The following is a 16,225-nucleotide window of genomic DNA, read 5'->3' on the forward strand; positions in this document are numbered from 1 at the left end:
GTTAAAATTACTTTGCATCTCGTGCAAAATGGAGCTCTATCTCCGAATAAAAGATGTTTATGTGTAAGACGTGTGTGGCCAATGCGGAGTCTAGATAATTTAACGTCTAGCTCTCGCACTGGTAAACAAGGCCAGAAAGAAATAAAAGGTTTTATCGTGTGAAGTTTGTTATTAATTTGATTGTTCCACGACTCCTGCCAGAGTGAGTAAAAATGACGTTGGATTGCACTTTTCGCATCATTAAATGGGATGTCTCTCTGTATAAGCAAAGACGAACTCTTTGCAGCATTATCCGCGAGCTCATTACCAGAGATTCCAACATGACTCGGAATCCAGCAAAATAGTATCTCAAACCCCCTGTTTTCGAGAATCCTTAGAAGATCTAGGATTTCCACGGCAACTGGATGAATCCGATTTTGAATACTGGACTGTATTTTCAATGAGCTCATACTGTCAGTATAGATACAATATTTTCGCTCAGAAGAGAGTGAAATCCTCTGAAGAGCATAAAAAATTGCCAATAATTCAGCAGATAGAACTGAAAGAGATGTGTCTAGGCGGTAACTGAATATATCAGTATCGAAAACAATTCCGCAACCAACATGACCATCTGACTTTGAACCATCCGTAAAAACTTTTAAGTAATCTAGATACTGACAGTGATGAGAATTAAAGAGATTCTGGTAGACAATAGGGGCAGTATTCTGCTTCTCAAAACTAGAGAAGGGATTTAGAAAGGAAAACTGAGGCATATTCCATGGGGGAAAGGAAAAGAGATCAGCAGTCTGTATCATCTTATCATGGAGCTCGGAATCGCGAAGAAGAGATTTAGCTCTCTCGAAAAATGGGAGAATGTGGGAAGGTCGAGCATTATGAAGTCTTCGAAGACTAACCGGAAATGTCATAGAGGACAAGGGGTGCTTTGGAATAGACAAAGCTCGAAGGTAGTACTGGGCAGATACTTTTTTTCGTCTTAAACCAAGTGGTAACTGATGGCAGAGAGCATAAAGACTTTGCATTGGTGAGGTTCGAAATGCACCAGAGCAAATTCGCAAAGCTGAATGGTGTACAGTGTCAAGTCTACGTAAGGCCGTAGAACGCGCAGAGCCATACACCATACATCCGTAATCAATACGGGATAAAGTCAATGATTCGTAAATTCGGAGCAAGGAAGTGCGATCTGCTCCCCAAGTGGTTCTGGAAAGAACTTTAAGAATATTTAATGACCTGTCACACTTCTTCCGCAGATGTAGAATATGCGGAAGGAAAGTGAGCTTACGGTCAAATATTATTCCTAGAAATTTCATTTCATTGACCACAGGTATTTCAACATTCCCAATATGGATTGAAGGATCCAAATGAATGGCTCGTCTTCTACAAAAGTGAATGCATTGACTTTTTTCAGGAGAAATGGTATGCCCGTTTTTATCGCACCATCCTACCAGTTTGTTAACGGCAACCTGCAATTGGCGCTCTATTAAGCGCATATTGCTCCCCTGGCAGGATATCTGAAGATCGTCAACATATAACGTAGCCTGAATAGATGAGGGTAAAACATTAAGAATTTGACTAAAATAACTGATAAAAAGTGTAACGCTGAGGATACTTCCCTGTGGAACACCCTCAGCTTGAATAAAAGGATCAGAATATAAATTACCGACCCGAACACGAAATGTGCGCAACGATAAAAAATGTTTTAAAAACATGGGTAAATTTCCTTTAAATCCAAATTTTGATAGTGCAGAGAGAATACCAAACCGCCACGTACGGTCATAGGCCTTTTCAATGTCAAAGAAGACAGAGACCAGATGATTTCGACGGACAAATGCATTGCGAATTTGAGTTTCAAGTAACACAATATTATCAAATGTCGACCTTCCTCTGCGAAAACCACTTTGAAGCAACGGGATGCATTCTTTCCTTTCCAGTTCAAATACAAGACGGGCATTAACCATGCGCTCAAGTGTCTTGCATAGACAACTTGTGAGTGCAATAGGCCTATAGTGAAGAGGGTTAGAGGAGTCCTTACCGGGTTTCAGGATTGGAATCACAATAGCTTCATGCCATTGTGATGGGAACTTCTGTTCAATCCAAATACGATTAAATAAAATTAACAGATTGGAAAGAGAAGTGGCAGACAAATGGCGAAGCATGTTATATGTGATTCCATCTGGACCAGGACTGGTATCATGAGTCTTCGATAAAGCCGTTAGCAATTCGTGCAATTTAAATTCCGAATTGTATGGAAAGGATTTTCGAGTAGAAAAACACAACTTTTTCTGTTGTGCGCGATTCTTAATTTCTACAAATGAAGGCTTATATGAATTATCAGAAGAAACCTGTGCAAATGCATATCCAAGAGCATTGGCGACATCTAATGGGGAAGATACACTTCCATTTTCTGTCTCCAGAACAGGAATAGAAAACTCTTTGTAAATACCATTAGCTGCTTTAACCTTCTTCCAGAGTAGTTTCGAAGAAGTAAAGGCTGTGATGGAAGAGATGAAATGAATCCAGGACTCTCTCTGACTTTGCCTACGGACACGACGAGCATTGGCTCTGGCACGTTTGAAAGCAAGTAAATTCTCTGTTGTGGGATATCTTCTGAAGATATTCCACCGCTTTTTTTGTTCTTGGTGACTGTCGCGGCAAGCTTCATTCCACCACGGTCTCGGGAATTTCCTCGGACGTGGGGAGCTTTTGGGAATGGAATTGTTCGCAGCATCAATTAAGCAGTCAACTACATTTTGTACTGCCTCTGCAATATCAGTCGTTCTGACCATATCTTCCGAAATTCTTGCCAGGTGCATGAAAGCAGTCCAGTCTGCCCGCTTGAATAGGAAACGTGGGGGACAAGAAGTCGCTCCACCTCTATCAGCATAGGAGACCATTAAGGGGAAGTGATCACTATCATAGAGATCACTCCCAACCGTAAAATTGAGTAACGGAAAGAGGTCGGGAGAGCAAATAGCCAGATCTAGACTGTGAAATGTACGTGTGGGTTCGTGGAAATAGGTTTTCTCGTCATTATTGAGCAGACAGAGAGAGTTATCAGTGATAAACTGTTCAATCTGTCGCCCACGAGAATTTGTGCTTTCCGAACCCCACAAAGTACTATGAGCATTAAAATCGCCAAGAAGCAAGAAAGGTTTGGGTAATTGGTCCACTAAACTATTAAGTTCATGTTGATTGATGACAGTGTGTGGCGGCAAATAAATGTTACAAACTGTGACAAGGGTTCGTAAATGGACTTGAACAGCCACAGCTTGTAGAGAGGTGTGTAAATTTAAATGCGAGCTCGGGTACAGGTTGGACGTTAAGATGCAAACACCACCGGAAGTATTATTTCCAGTATTAGCATCTTTCCGAGCACAGTTGTAACCACGGATTTTCACAGCAATGTCATGTTTCAGGAATGTTTCCTGAAAAGCAAAACAAGCAGGATGGAGCTGATTAATAATATGCTTAATGTCAACAACTTTGGACCGAAGACCACGACAGTTCCAAGAAATGAAAGTGCCCATTAAGTAACTGAAGAATTGAGTTTATTACGGCTAGTGTTATGAAGAGTTGGCGAAACATCGCAACTCATTTGCAATTCATCTTCCTCGTCAGACGGATGGAGGGAAATGGAATCGGGACTTTTAGGTGAGCCAAAGATGGACGTTAAGTCCTTATGGACATTACCTTTCGTCGCAAGTCCCAAAGCGACAGAATTTTGTGTTGCAGATTTTTTCAACTTAGTTCTTAGTTCTTTTGGTGAAAGTCCCCGTTTTGACAGCTTTAGCTTTAGTGCTCTTTGAGAATTGGAGTTTGATTTCGATTTCGATCGGACTGGTTTGCTAGTTTCTGGTGCACTGGATGGTGAATTTTCAATCTCAGAGTCGGAAGAGTTTTTGACAGTTGTAGTTTGGGAGTTATATTTCACACAGTTTGTGCATTGACAGTTTGCACAGAAGGGTGTTTTTACAACGGAAGCGTAACTCACACCAGGTTTGGGTGTTTGAGCTAATACTTTTTTTCTTGCTTCAGGATACGAAATAGATTCTTTAAATTTAATGGAGGTTATTTGTTTTTCAATTTTCCAGCGTTCGCAGACTCGAGAAAACGACGCATGACAGCCTCCACAGTTCACGCATTTTTCGGGGGCGTTACACTGTTCACTATCGTGGTCTTTTCCTGCACAGCGGGCGCATGTTAGAGTCCCGCGGCAATTAATCTTCGAATGGCCGAATCGCTGGCATTTAAAACATCTCAAGGGGTTTGGGATGTACTGTCGGACCGGTAGTTTAATGTATCCAGCATATATGAATTCTGGGATTGTTGGTCTATGAAATGTAAGGATATAATGCTTTGTGGGAAGGAGTTGTTCATCTCGCCTAATGGAAATTTGGCGTACGTGAGTCACTCCTTGGGGTTTCAATTCCGCAGTGATTTCAGTACGGGTGTCCCAATCCCGAGGTTCCCAGGGATCTTTACTCCCTTTATGTTTACTCTACACTGCGCCTTCTGCTGTCTCCTTTATTCTTCTTTCCCTCGAGGGTAGGCGAGGGAGCTCTCCATGAGAAGCTGTCGCCGCCCTGTTTGCTTCCTGCTTCTCATGGACAGCAAATACCCCCACGTGTTTGCCGTGCGTGGCGACCCATTAGACGGGCGGTGCACTGTGGTCCCCGGTGTATCAATCGGCCGGTAGCTAGCAACCTGAGTTACTAGTCTGCTAGGGATCAAGCGAAGGGGTTACTCCTTGGGCTTGGCGTTAAGGGTGGTCACTGTCCCCGGGGGTAACTCCGAGCGTATAGGTTCCGGCTAGCGCTAGGGTAAGCGCCGAGGCTGGGAATGGCCAGAGCCGGTGGCTGCCTTCCCTTGTTGGACTCCATGGTGGGTGGTGCCGTCGGGGCCCGAAGCCCCATCAATATCGTATGGGCAAAAAAAACCGTTCTCCCTTCAGTGGGCGTCAAATGTTACCAAATCAAATCCAAACCATTTCACATTTTGACACATTTTTCATCATAAAAAGAGTTTCTGAATCTAAAGATACTTTTCACTCTGTATCACCATTTCTTGTGCAAAAAGCCATAGTAGCAACCGTCGGTGATGTTGCAGGTATACGCAAAATGCGTTCTGGTGACTTGCTCATAGAAGTTAATTCTAAGAAGCAAGCCCAGCAAGTAACCAAACTAAAAGCCTTAGCTACAATACCTGTTACTGTTTCCCCTCACTCTTCCTTAAATTACTCGAAAGGCGTCATAACCTGTGGAGAGCTGTACAATGTTTCTCTTGAAGAAATATCTAAAGGATTTCAGCAGCAAGGAGTAACTCATGTACGCCGCATAACCATTCGGCGGGATGGGCAACTCATTAATACGAAACACCTCATCCTCACATTTCATTCACCTAAACTGCCTGAATTTGTATATGCCGGCTACCTGAAATTACCTGTTCGAGCCTATATTCCTAATCCCTTGAGATGTTTCCAATGCCAACGTTTCGGTCACTCCAAAGCTAATTGCCGCGGGACAGTAACTTGTGCCCGATGTGCTGAAAAAGGTCATGAAAGCCAGAAGTGCACTGCGCCAGAAAAGTGCGTCAATTGTGGTGAAGATCATGCTTCCTATTCGAGACTTTGCAAACGTTGGACACTCGAGAAACAAATAACCACTCTCAAATTCAAAGAAAGTATAACTTATCCTGAAGCTAGACGTAAAATTCTAGCTCAAACACCTACGCCTGGTTTAACTTATGCTTCTGTGGTACAGAAACAGTTTTGTGTAAATTGTTCTTGTCCAAATTGTGTTAAATCTGTTACCCACACAAAAACACTTGAAAAGTCAAGTGATTCAGAAACAGAGCATTCCACAAACAATGAAATTGAATTATTGAAACCTGATAAACCTAAAATAAACAAATCAAAATCTGGAAAGCATTTAAAATTACAACTTTCAAAACGTGGTCTTTCTCCACAGGAAATTAGAACAAAACTCAGAAAATCAACCTTGCGCAATTCGGTTGCTTTGGGACTTGCAAATCAAGGTGCAGTCCACAAAGACCTAACATCCATTTTTGGTGGCACATCCAAAAGTGCTGACCTAATCGCACTTCATCCATCTGAAGAAGAGGATGAACTTAAAATGAGTTGCGATATTTCGCAACTTCCCAACACTGTTTCCAATCCTTCACTTGAAGCAAAAGTTTCGTAATGGGTACCTTCGTTTCATGGAATTGTCGTGGCCTTCGGTCCAAATTAAATGACATCAAGACCATCCTTAACAACTTTCATCCTATCTGTTTTGGTGTTCAGGAGACATTCTTGACACCTAGTATCCCCATCAAAATACGCGGTTATAACTGTACTCGTAAAGATGCAGAAACAGCATCTCATCCTTCTGGTGGAGTTTGTATTTTCACGTCGAATTTATATCCGAGCACACCTCTCCTATTACATACTTCTCTGCAGGCTGTGGCTGTTCAAGTTCATACTCGAATTTTGGTCACAGTCTGCTGCATTTACTTACCGCCTCATGATGTCATTCGTCAACAAGATCTTGATAAACTTGTGGACCAACTGCCTGCACCATTTATTATTTTTGGCGATTTTAACGGCCATAGTACGTTGTGGGGTTCGGAGAATACAAATTCTCGTGGGCAACAGATAGAACAGTTTATTTCTAATAATTGTCTCTGTTTGCTCAATAATGAAGAGAAGACGTACTTCCATGAACCCACACGTAGCTTCCATAGCCTTGATCTAGCCATGTGTTCTCCTGAACTTTTGCCGGTGTTGAACTTTGCAGTTAGCAAAGATTTACATAATAGTGATCATTTCCCTATTATTGTCTCCCATGCTGATAGCGGCGGTGCGACTCTCCGTCCTCCGCGTTTTCTATTCCAGCGGGCAGACTGGGATACTTTCACGCAATTGGCAGATATAACTGAGACCATGATCAGTACTTATGATATCACGGAAGCAATGCAACTTGTTATTGACGCCATATTAAACGCCGCAAATGCCACCATTCCAAAGACCTCCCCACGTCTCAGAAAATTTCGCAGGCCGTGGTGGAATGAGGCTTGTCGCGACAGCCACAAGCAGCAAAAAAAATTATGGAACATCTTTCGGAGGTACCCGACAACTGAAAATCTCATTGCTTTTAAAAGAGCCAAAGCGCTAGCTCGTCGCGTTCGTCGTCAGAGTCAGAGGGACTCCTGGATTAAATTTGTATCATCCATTACATCATCGACCTCCAGCAAACAGTTGTGGAAAAAAGTAAAGGCTGCGAATGGTATTTATTGTGAATCTTCCATTCCTGTTTTAAATACAGGAAGTGGGATACATTCGGCTCCATTAGAAGTAGCCAATATCCTGGGCCAAGCATTTGCACAAGTTTCCGCAATAGAATCTTATAGTCCGGAGTTTCTGGCGATTAAGAATCCCGCGGAACAGTTGCCTCTGCTTTTTAATGACCATCGCAAGTATTCATATAACTGTAAATTTAAAATGTTTGAACTCGAAAAGGCCTTATCTAAATCTCATGACACCAGTCCAGGGCCAGATGGGATTACATACAATATGCTCCGTCATTTGAGTAACACTTCCCTTTCCAACCTGTTGTTGTTATTTAACAGAATCTGGATCGAGCAGAAGTACCCTTCTCAATGGCGCGAAGCTATTGTTATCCCAATCCTAAAACCTGGCAAAGAACCATCCAATACTCTGAACTACCGACCAATAGCTTTGACGAGCTGTCTCTGTAAAACCTTAGAACGTATGGTCAATTCTCGTCTGATTTTTGAATTAGAAAAACAAGGATGTATCTCTCAGTTACAGAGTGGTTTCCGTAGAGGACGGTCAACTGTTGACAACCTCGTCCTTCTGGAAACGCAAATCCGCAATGCATTTGTGAAGAGAAATCACCTTGTATCTATTTTTTTCGATATAGAGAAAGCGTACGACCGTACGTGGCGTCACGGCATACTCTCAACGCTTTTTAACTATGGCTTTAGAGGAAATTTACCGATATTTTTAAAAAACTTTTTATCTTGTCGAACGTTTAAAGTTCGCATGGGTAACGTCTATTCAAATGATTTTATTCAAACTGAAGGTGTCCCGCAGGGTAGCATTCTTAGTGTTACTCTTTTTATTGTCCATTTTAGCCAAATAATTAATGTTTTACCTCCATCTATTCAAGGCACATTATACGTGGATGATCTCCAGATCTCTTGCCAAGGGAGCAATATGCACCTGATAGAGCGACAACTGCAGGTTGCTGTAAACAAACTTGTAAATTGGTGCAATGAAAATGGACATACGATTTCTCCAGAGAAAAGTAGATGCGTCCATTTTTGTAGGAAACGGGGTATTCATTTAGATCCCAAAGTTCAGATTCGTAATGCTACCATCCCTGTGGTAAATGAAATAAAGTTTTTGGGGATAATATTTGACCGTAAGCTCACTTTCCTTCCGCATGTCCTACATTTGCGGAAGAGGTGTGATAGGTCATTAAATATTCTCAAGGTACTGTCCAGAACCACTTGGGGAGCAGATCGAACTTCTTTGCTCAGAATTTATCAGGCAGTGACTTTATCCCGTATAGATTACGGAAGTATGGTGTATGGCTCTGCTCGTCCTACGGTTTTACGTAGACTTGATACCATACATCATTCTGCTTTGAGAATTAGCTTAGGAGCATTTCGCACCTCGCCTGTGAATAGTCTGTATGTTCTCTGCCATCATCTACCACTAAGTTTACGGCGTGAAAAATTATCTGCCCAATATTATCTTCGAGCACTGTCTGTTCCGAAGCATCCGGTGTGTTCTTTGATATTTCCAGTTAGTCTTCGGAGACTTTATAATGCTCGTCGCTCTCACACACTTCCATTCTGCGAGAGAGTTAAACTGCTCCTTCGTGATTATGGACTTCATGATAAGGTAATCCAGACTTCCGATCCATTTTCCTTTTCTCCCTGGAATATTCCTCAGTTTTCATTTTTAAATCCCTTCTCTGGTTTTGAGAAGCAGAGTACTGCCCCTATTGTCTACCAGAATCTGTTTCATTCTCATCGCTGTCAGTATTCAGATTATTTAAAAATATTTACGGATGGTTCGAAATCAGAAGGCCATGTTGGTTGCGGTATTGTTTTTGATACCGACACATTTAGTTACCGTCTAGATTCATCTCTATCTGTTTTATCTGCTGAATTATTAGCCATCTTTTATGCTCTTCAGAGGATTTCCCTCTCCTCTGATCGTAAATTTTGTATCTATACTGACAGCATGAGTTCATTGACAATGTTTTCCAACTGTAATAATCAGATTCACCCGGTTGCCCTGGAAATTCTTGATCTTCTAAGAACTTTAAAAAACAGGAAATTTAAGATATTATTTTGCTGGATTCCGAGTCATGTCGGAATCACTGGTAATGAGCAGGCGGATAACGCAGCAAAGAGTGCATCTTTGCTTGCACAGCGAGACATCCCGTTCTGTGATGCTAAAAATATTTTTCAACGTCGTCTGTACTCACTCTGGCAGGAATCATGGAATAATCATATTAATAACAAACTTTATGGCATAAAACCTATCATTTCATCCTGGCCTTGTTTACCAGTGCGAGAGCTAGACGTCAAATTGTCTAGACTCCGCATTGGTCACACTCGTTATACACATAAACACCTTTTATTCGGCGATCGAGCTCCTTTCTGCTCTAGATGCCAAGTGATTTTAACCGTTCTTCATCTTTTAATAGAGTGTCCTAATTTTAATCATCATCGTTTACGTTTTTTCTGTACTTCAACAGTGGACATGCAAATGCTTGTGGGGGAACGTCCCCACAAAAACCTTTTTAAATTTTTAAAAGAAATTGGCTTTTACAATTTTATTTGACATTTCAATTTGTTACCAATTTTTACAATGTTTGGAGATATGACCTTGCAATTTTTTAATCAGTTTTTAATTCTACAGAATATTGCATAAAAACCGCCTTATATATTTTAACCATACGACTGGCGCAGTATAGTCAAATTTGGCTCTTGCGCCACTAAATCCCACTATCCATCCATCCATCCATCCATCCGCAGGGATTTCTTCAAGGGGGACATTGAACAATTCACCACATGTTATTACACCCTTGGAAAAATTTAGAGATGTGTGAGAGGCAGCGGTTACAGGGATGTGAGCTATAGCTTTCATTTTTATTACTTGCTGTGCTTGTTTTTTCGTTGAAACTTCGATCAGCAAGTCACCAGAACGCATTTTCCGTATTGCAGACACTTCGCCAATTGTTGCAGTGATTGCTTTCTGCACTAGAAAAGGTGATACAGAATTAAAATTTTCGTTTTTATCACTGATTCGTTTAAGTATAAAATAACGATCAAAAAGTGGAAGGTTGGTAGAAAGATTAGGTATTTTGCGATGCCCACTGAAGGGAGATTTCCGGGAGGAGCCCATGCGATATTGATAAAATTTCAGGTCCGACGGCACCGCCCACCACGGAGCCCAACAAGGGAAGGCAGCCACCGGCTCTGGCCATTCCCAGCCTCGGCGCTTACCCTAGCGCTAGCCGAAACCTATACGCTCGGAGTTACCCCCGGGGACAGTGACCACCCTTAACGCCAAGCCCAAGGAGTAACCCCTTCGCTTGATCCCTAGCAAACTAACCACTTAGGTGGCTAGTGACCAGCCGATTGATGTACAGGGGACCACAGTACACCACCCGTCTTTCAAATGGGTTGCCACGCACGGCCAACACGTGGGGTTTTGGCTGTCCATGAGAAGCAAGAAGCAAACAGAGCGGCGACAGCTTCTCATGGAGAGCTCCCTCGCTTACCGTCGAGGGAAGGAAAAACACAGCAGATAGCAGAAGGCGTAGGGGAGTGGAAACGTAAAGGGAGTAAAGATCCCTGGGTACCTCGGGATTGGGATACCCGTACTCACCTATAGAAGGTGAGCCCCTGAGGAGAGTAATTCGTCTACCATAATACTTCCCCCCACTGTATGAATTTTCAATACATTTTAAAACTGTTTATTCAAAAGGAGGAAAATTATTACTCAACAAATACACCATTTTCATGAAAATCAAATTATCAATAAAAGCGATTATTCAAGCTGTTATTTATTGGAATTAGAGAGTCTTATAAAGGGTTAACTCACAGAACTTAATCATTCAAGATAAAAACCAACTTCAGAAGATTGTGCTGCATTTTGGACAATCGATTAACTCTTAATGTTTTCCAAAGGCCCTTTCTATATATCGGTGAAGAATGGGCGCGTGTTAACTATAGATCCTTCTTTGTAAATTTATGGTGGCTTGTTTTTATACACTTAAGTACAAATACCATAAAAAAGTAAAGACTTTCTCGATTAGTAATGTAGGCACATTCACTAATGAAAACCCAATAAAAGGATTTAGCCCGATTGGTAGTAATAGTTCTGTTTAGCTTTCAAATAATAGGAACCACCTCTAAAATATACTGAACTTTTCATTAACAGTGGCATGTCAGATTTGTCAATTAATGATAAAACAATTAACTTGCCATGTCCAATATATTGGATTAACCACTTAAACTCAATATGCCCTGAGCACAAAAAATTCCGAAAACCGATGCCGCATCGCATTAGATTTTCATTACCTAAATAGTGTCTCCTTTGTGCGATTGAATACACAAATAATTACTGGTGAATGCTATATTTTTTTCTAATATTGTTAATATCAAGAGTTTGTTTTGAATAAGGTAATTTACCAAAAACATCTATTATTTCAATTGTGTTATCTTCAGAATATATGAATCTAATAATAGTTTTTTGACATCCAGAAAAATATGGAACGAGGTTAATCAGTCAGAATACTTACAGTTATTGTTGTTAGGTTTACTGAAATCAGAGCCATTTTTTCTTTACTGTTCCAAATGTATAGTTTAATTTCATCCCAGGCTATAAAATATATAATTGAACTTTAAACAACATACGGTTTAAATAAAATTTGACAATTTTTAAAAGTTAAAAATGAATGCCTGAAATTAAATTGTAGCAGTAAGTTGACATAAGCAATATTATTGCTCTAAAAGAGAGGATAAAAATAGATAGTACTAAGAACATCAAGATTAATTCATCTAAAGTATGCCTTAAGAAAAATCTGAAAACTTCTTATCTTAAAATTTGGGAAGATAGATGGTATATTTTTGAGACGAGGCATTGAACGTTTCTATGCTAATTCGATTTAATTGCAACAAAATTCTTAACTCAAAATTTAATGAGTTTTTCAAAGAGCATGCATCTTTGTTACCTATCTCCTAGATTTACGTTCTCCGGCTCATTTCATCTGTGAAAACAAAAGTGATTCAAACTACTATATATCTATATGCCCTACAAGAAAAATATTTCATTTCTACATGCCCTTCACAGAAATGTTTTGAAAATCATACTAAAATAAAAAAAAGTTATATGATGAATCAAATGATGAAGATTGTGAAACTTCTACGATAGCGAAAGTATGATGTCATTATTGATTGGATTGGATTTTTTAAGCACAAGATCCTAGAGATAATATGCAACATCACTGAATAAAAATTACATTAAAAACATTCAATAGTCACTATCAAGCTTTCATAGTCGATCATTTCAGTACACTTTGCGCATTATACCCCCTTTTTCCCAATATTTTTCTCTAATATCCCCCTCAGGGGCTCACCTACTATAGGTGAGTACGGGTGTCCCAATCCCGAGGTTCCCAGGGATCTTTACTCCCTTTATGCTTATTCTATCCTACGCCTTCTGCTTTATGCTGTGTTTTTCTTTCCCTCGACGGCAGGCGAGGGAGCTCTCCATGAGAAGCTGTCGCCACTCTGTTTGCTTCTTGCTTCTCATGGACAGCCGAAAACCCCACGTGTTTGCCGTGCGTGGCGACCCATTAGACGGGTGGTACATTACGGTCTCCGGTGTATCAATCGGCTGGTATCCCAACCATTTGGCTAGTCTGCTCAAGGGGATCAAGCGAAGGGGTCACCTTCTGGGGCTCTGCGTTAAGGGTGGTAGACGTTCCTGGAAGTGGCCCTTAGCGTATAAGTTCTGGCTAGCATCAGGGTAAGCGCCGAGGCTGGAGGCAACCAGAGCCGGTGGCTGCCTTCCCTTGTTGGGCTCCATGGTGGGCGGTGCCGTCGGAGCTCGAATTTTTGTCCCTTTTTGCATGGGTTTTTCAGACACTTCGCCACGTTTTCCTATCACCGAAGATACTAGATTTCTAATCTTACACACACCAAAGACCTTTCATAAAGTTTCACCTTTTCTAGTTCAAAAATTGATCACTTCATTTATTGGTGATGTTAAATCTACAAAAAAACTTCCATCTGGGGATCTTTTAATTGAGACCTCATCAAAAGCTCAGATTGCTGCTATACAGAAATTAACAAAACTTGGAGACTTCCCTGTAGAGGTAACTCCTCACAGGACGCTGAATTTTTCTAGAGGGGTCATCTCTGATATAGATCTTTTTGATTGTTCAGAGACTGAACTCGTTCAGGAATTACGTTCTCAAAAAGTTTGTGCAGCTCATCGTATAAAAATTAAACGCAACGGCACATTGATTCCAACAAAACATGTCATTCTGACCTTCAGTAGTCCAGAACTTCCGAAATTTATACGAGCTGGCTACGTACAATCCAAAGTTAAACCTTATGTTCCTAATCCTCTGCGTTGCTTCAAATGTCAGAGATTCGGACATTCACAGGGAACTTGCCGTGGCAGCCTTAGATGTGCTAAATGCTCAGCTGATGACCATGAAACGTCAGTTTGTAGCTCTCAAGCTTTGAAATGTTTAAACTGCTCTGGACCCCACCCTGCTTATTCTCGTGATTGTCCTAAATGGAAGATGGAGAAAGAAATCCAAAGCCTGAAAGTTAAAAGAAATATCACCTATGCAGAAGCGAGAAAGTTTGTTTTAGACAGGACACCTAAACCTGGCCTTTCTTATAGTGGAGCCATGAAATCAACATTAAAATGTACTGGCTCTCAGACAGAGATTACAGACATTATAACTACGAACACGTGTTCTTGTAAACATTTGGCTCAGGAATCAGTTAAGATCAATAACTTTCAAAAAACTGAAACCAGCCGAAATCAAGCTTCTACTTCGACAAAAAATTCTCCACCTCTTTCTCAATCCAAAGATTCTGAATTTTCTTTGGCTCGTTTCCCTAAGAAGAAACGCAAGAAAGCAAAATCTCCAAGTGCCAAAAGATCTGACACTGAGATCCCTCCTAAACCTCCAGATATCCCTACTACTTCAGATTCTGTTCTATCAATTTGTCCATCTACATCTGATATCTCTGATGTAGAAATGGATCAACATTTTCCTAATAAATCGCCCCCAGGAGGCCATACGTAGCTTTTTCAATTCTTCCTTTGTTTTTTAGTTATTTTTATGTCTGGTTTCATTTCATGGAATTGTCGTGGGTATCGTTCTAAAACTGTCGAAATAAAATCGATTTTAAATGAATACAAGCCTGCCTGTGTTGCCTTACAAGAGACATATTTAAAACCCTCAATAATTTCTAAAATTAGAGGATACAGCTGTGTACGGAGAGATGCGAATGCAAATTCAAATGTTAGTGTTTCGGGAGGTATTTGCATTTTCACTGCCAACCTCTACCCCAGCACACATCTTATTCTTCATACCAATTTACAGGCTGTTGCTGTTCAAATCCACATAAAGAGACTCGTAACAGTTTGCTGCATATATCTACCTCCACGTGAAGTGATTTCACAAGAAGAATTAAATTCCTTAATAGATCAACTTCCTGTTCCTTTTATATTGCTTGGTGATTTTAACGGACATAGCGTCCTATGGGGAAATGAAGATACTAACCCTCGTGGCCAGCAAATTGAACAATTGATTCACGATTATAATCTCTGCCTGTTAAATGGTGATGAAAAGACATATTTTCACGAGCCCACTCGTTCATTCCACTCATTAGACCTTGCTATATGTTCTCCAATATTGCTCCCACTTTTAAATTTTTCCGTTGGAGCAGATCTTCTCAATAGTGACCACTTTCCAATTTTGATTGACCTTGCTGATAGTGTTAGGATGGCACAACGACCATCTGTCTACTTATTCCAACGGGCAGATTGGGACAGCTTTCAGCAGTTGGCGACAATCACTGAGGCAATGGTTAATTGTTTGGATATCTCAGAGGCAGTTAAACAAATAACTGAAATCATATTATATGCCGCTGATACTGCAATCCCGAAAAGTTCTACCAGACCTCATAAACTTTCAAAACCTTGGTGGAATAATGCCTGCCGTGAAGCACAGAAGGCGCAAAGTAAGCGATGGGACATTTTTCGAAGGCGCCCGACAACAGAAAATCTCGTTGCATTCAAATATGCAAAGGCATATGCTCGCAAAATACGAAGACGTAGTCAGAGAGAATATTGGATTCGATATGTCTCTAGTATTAGATCCAATATTTCTAGTAAAATTTTATGGAAAAAAGTAAAGGCTGCCAACGGTATGTATCAGGAATTTACCTTTTCTATTTTAAAAAAGAATTCTTTCACATACTCATCACCACGTGACATTGCAAATATTATTGGTGAAACATTTTCCAAAGTGGCTAGCTCAGATAGCTATAATCCTACCTTTTTAAACATAAAAAACTGTGCTGAGCGACAACCAATTAACTTTAAAGTACGCCATACCCTCCCATATAACTCTGAATTCGATATGTGTGAACTGCAAAAGGCACTTTCCAAATCTAATAATACCAGCCCGGGACCTGATAAAATTTCATACCACATGCTTCGTCACTTAAGTGTTCCTTCGCTTTACAACATTCTTCGCCTTTATAACAGAATCTGGAATGAAGGAATTTTTCCATCGCAATGGCAGGAAGCTATTATCATTCCAGTTTTGAAACCAGGGAAAGATCCGACAGATCCTTCAAACTATCGCCCCATTGCACTTACGAGCTGTCTAAGCAAAACATTTGAAAGAATGGTCAATTTTCGACTGATCCATCAACTGGAATCGGAAAAACTCATACCATTACATCAAAGTGGATTTCGCAGAGGTAGATCTACTCTGGACAATATTCTACAGCTGGAGACGGAAATCCGTAATGCATTTGTGCGCAGAAATCATTTGGTATCGATATTCATAGATATTGAAAAGGCATATGATCAGACTTGGCGTTATGGGATACTTCGAACCCTCTTTCAGTTTGGGTTTCGAGGCCA

The 16,225-nt window shown here is 40.6% G+C and overlaps 3 protein-coding genes across 3 annotated transcripts; 2 read left to right on the forward strand and 1 right to left on the reverse strand.

Annotated features, from left to right (window-relative positions):
- Positions 1–3,523: 3,523 nt before the first annotated feature.
- LOC129974560 (uncharacterized) lies at positions 3,524–5,058 on the reverse strand. The gene is made up of 2 exons (XM_056087562.1): positions 5,039–5,058; positions 3,524–4,328 (listed from the first exon to the last, which is right to left on the reverse strand). The coding sequence occupies exons 1-2, from the start codon at positions 5,056–5,058 to the stop codon at positions 3,524–3,526; spliced, it is 825 nt and encodes a 274-aa protein (XP_055943537.1).
- A 56-nt stretch (positions 5,059–5,114) lies between these two features.
- On the forward strand, positions 5,115–6,197 carry LOC129974576 (uncharacterized). Its single transcript, XM_056087563.1, has 2 exons — positions 5,115–5,750; positions 5,964–6,197. Exons 1-2 carry the CDS (start codon positions 5,115–5,117, stop codon positions 6,195–6,197), a joined length of 870 nt encoding a protein of 289 aa, XP_055943538.1.
- Positions 6,198–13,130: 6,933 nt separating this feature from the next.
- On the forward strand, positions 13,131–14,372 carry LOC129974592 (uncharacterized). Its single transcript, XM_056087564.1, has one exon. It carries the CDS (start codon positions 13,131–13,133, stop codon positions 14,370–14,372), a length of 1,242 nt encoding a protein of 413 aa, XP_055943539.1.
- The last annotated feature ends 1,853 nt before the right edge of the window (positions 14,373–16,225 follow it).

This window comes from Argiope bruennichi, chromosome 1 (genome assembly GCF_947563725.1).
Source record: "Argiope bruennichi chromosome 1, qqArgBrue1.1, whole genome shotgun sequence".
Classification (NCBI taxonomy): Eukaryota; Metazoa; Arthropoda; class Arachnida; order Araneae; family Araneidae; genus Argiope; species Argiope bruennichi.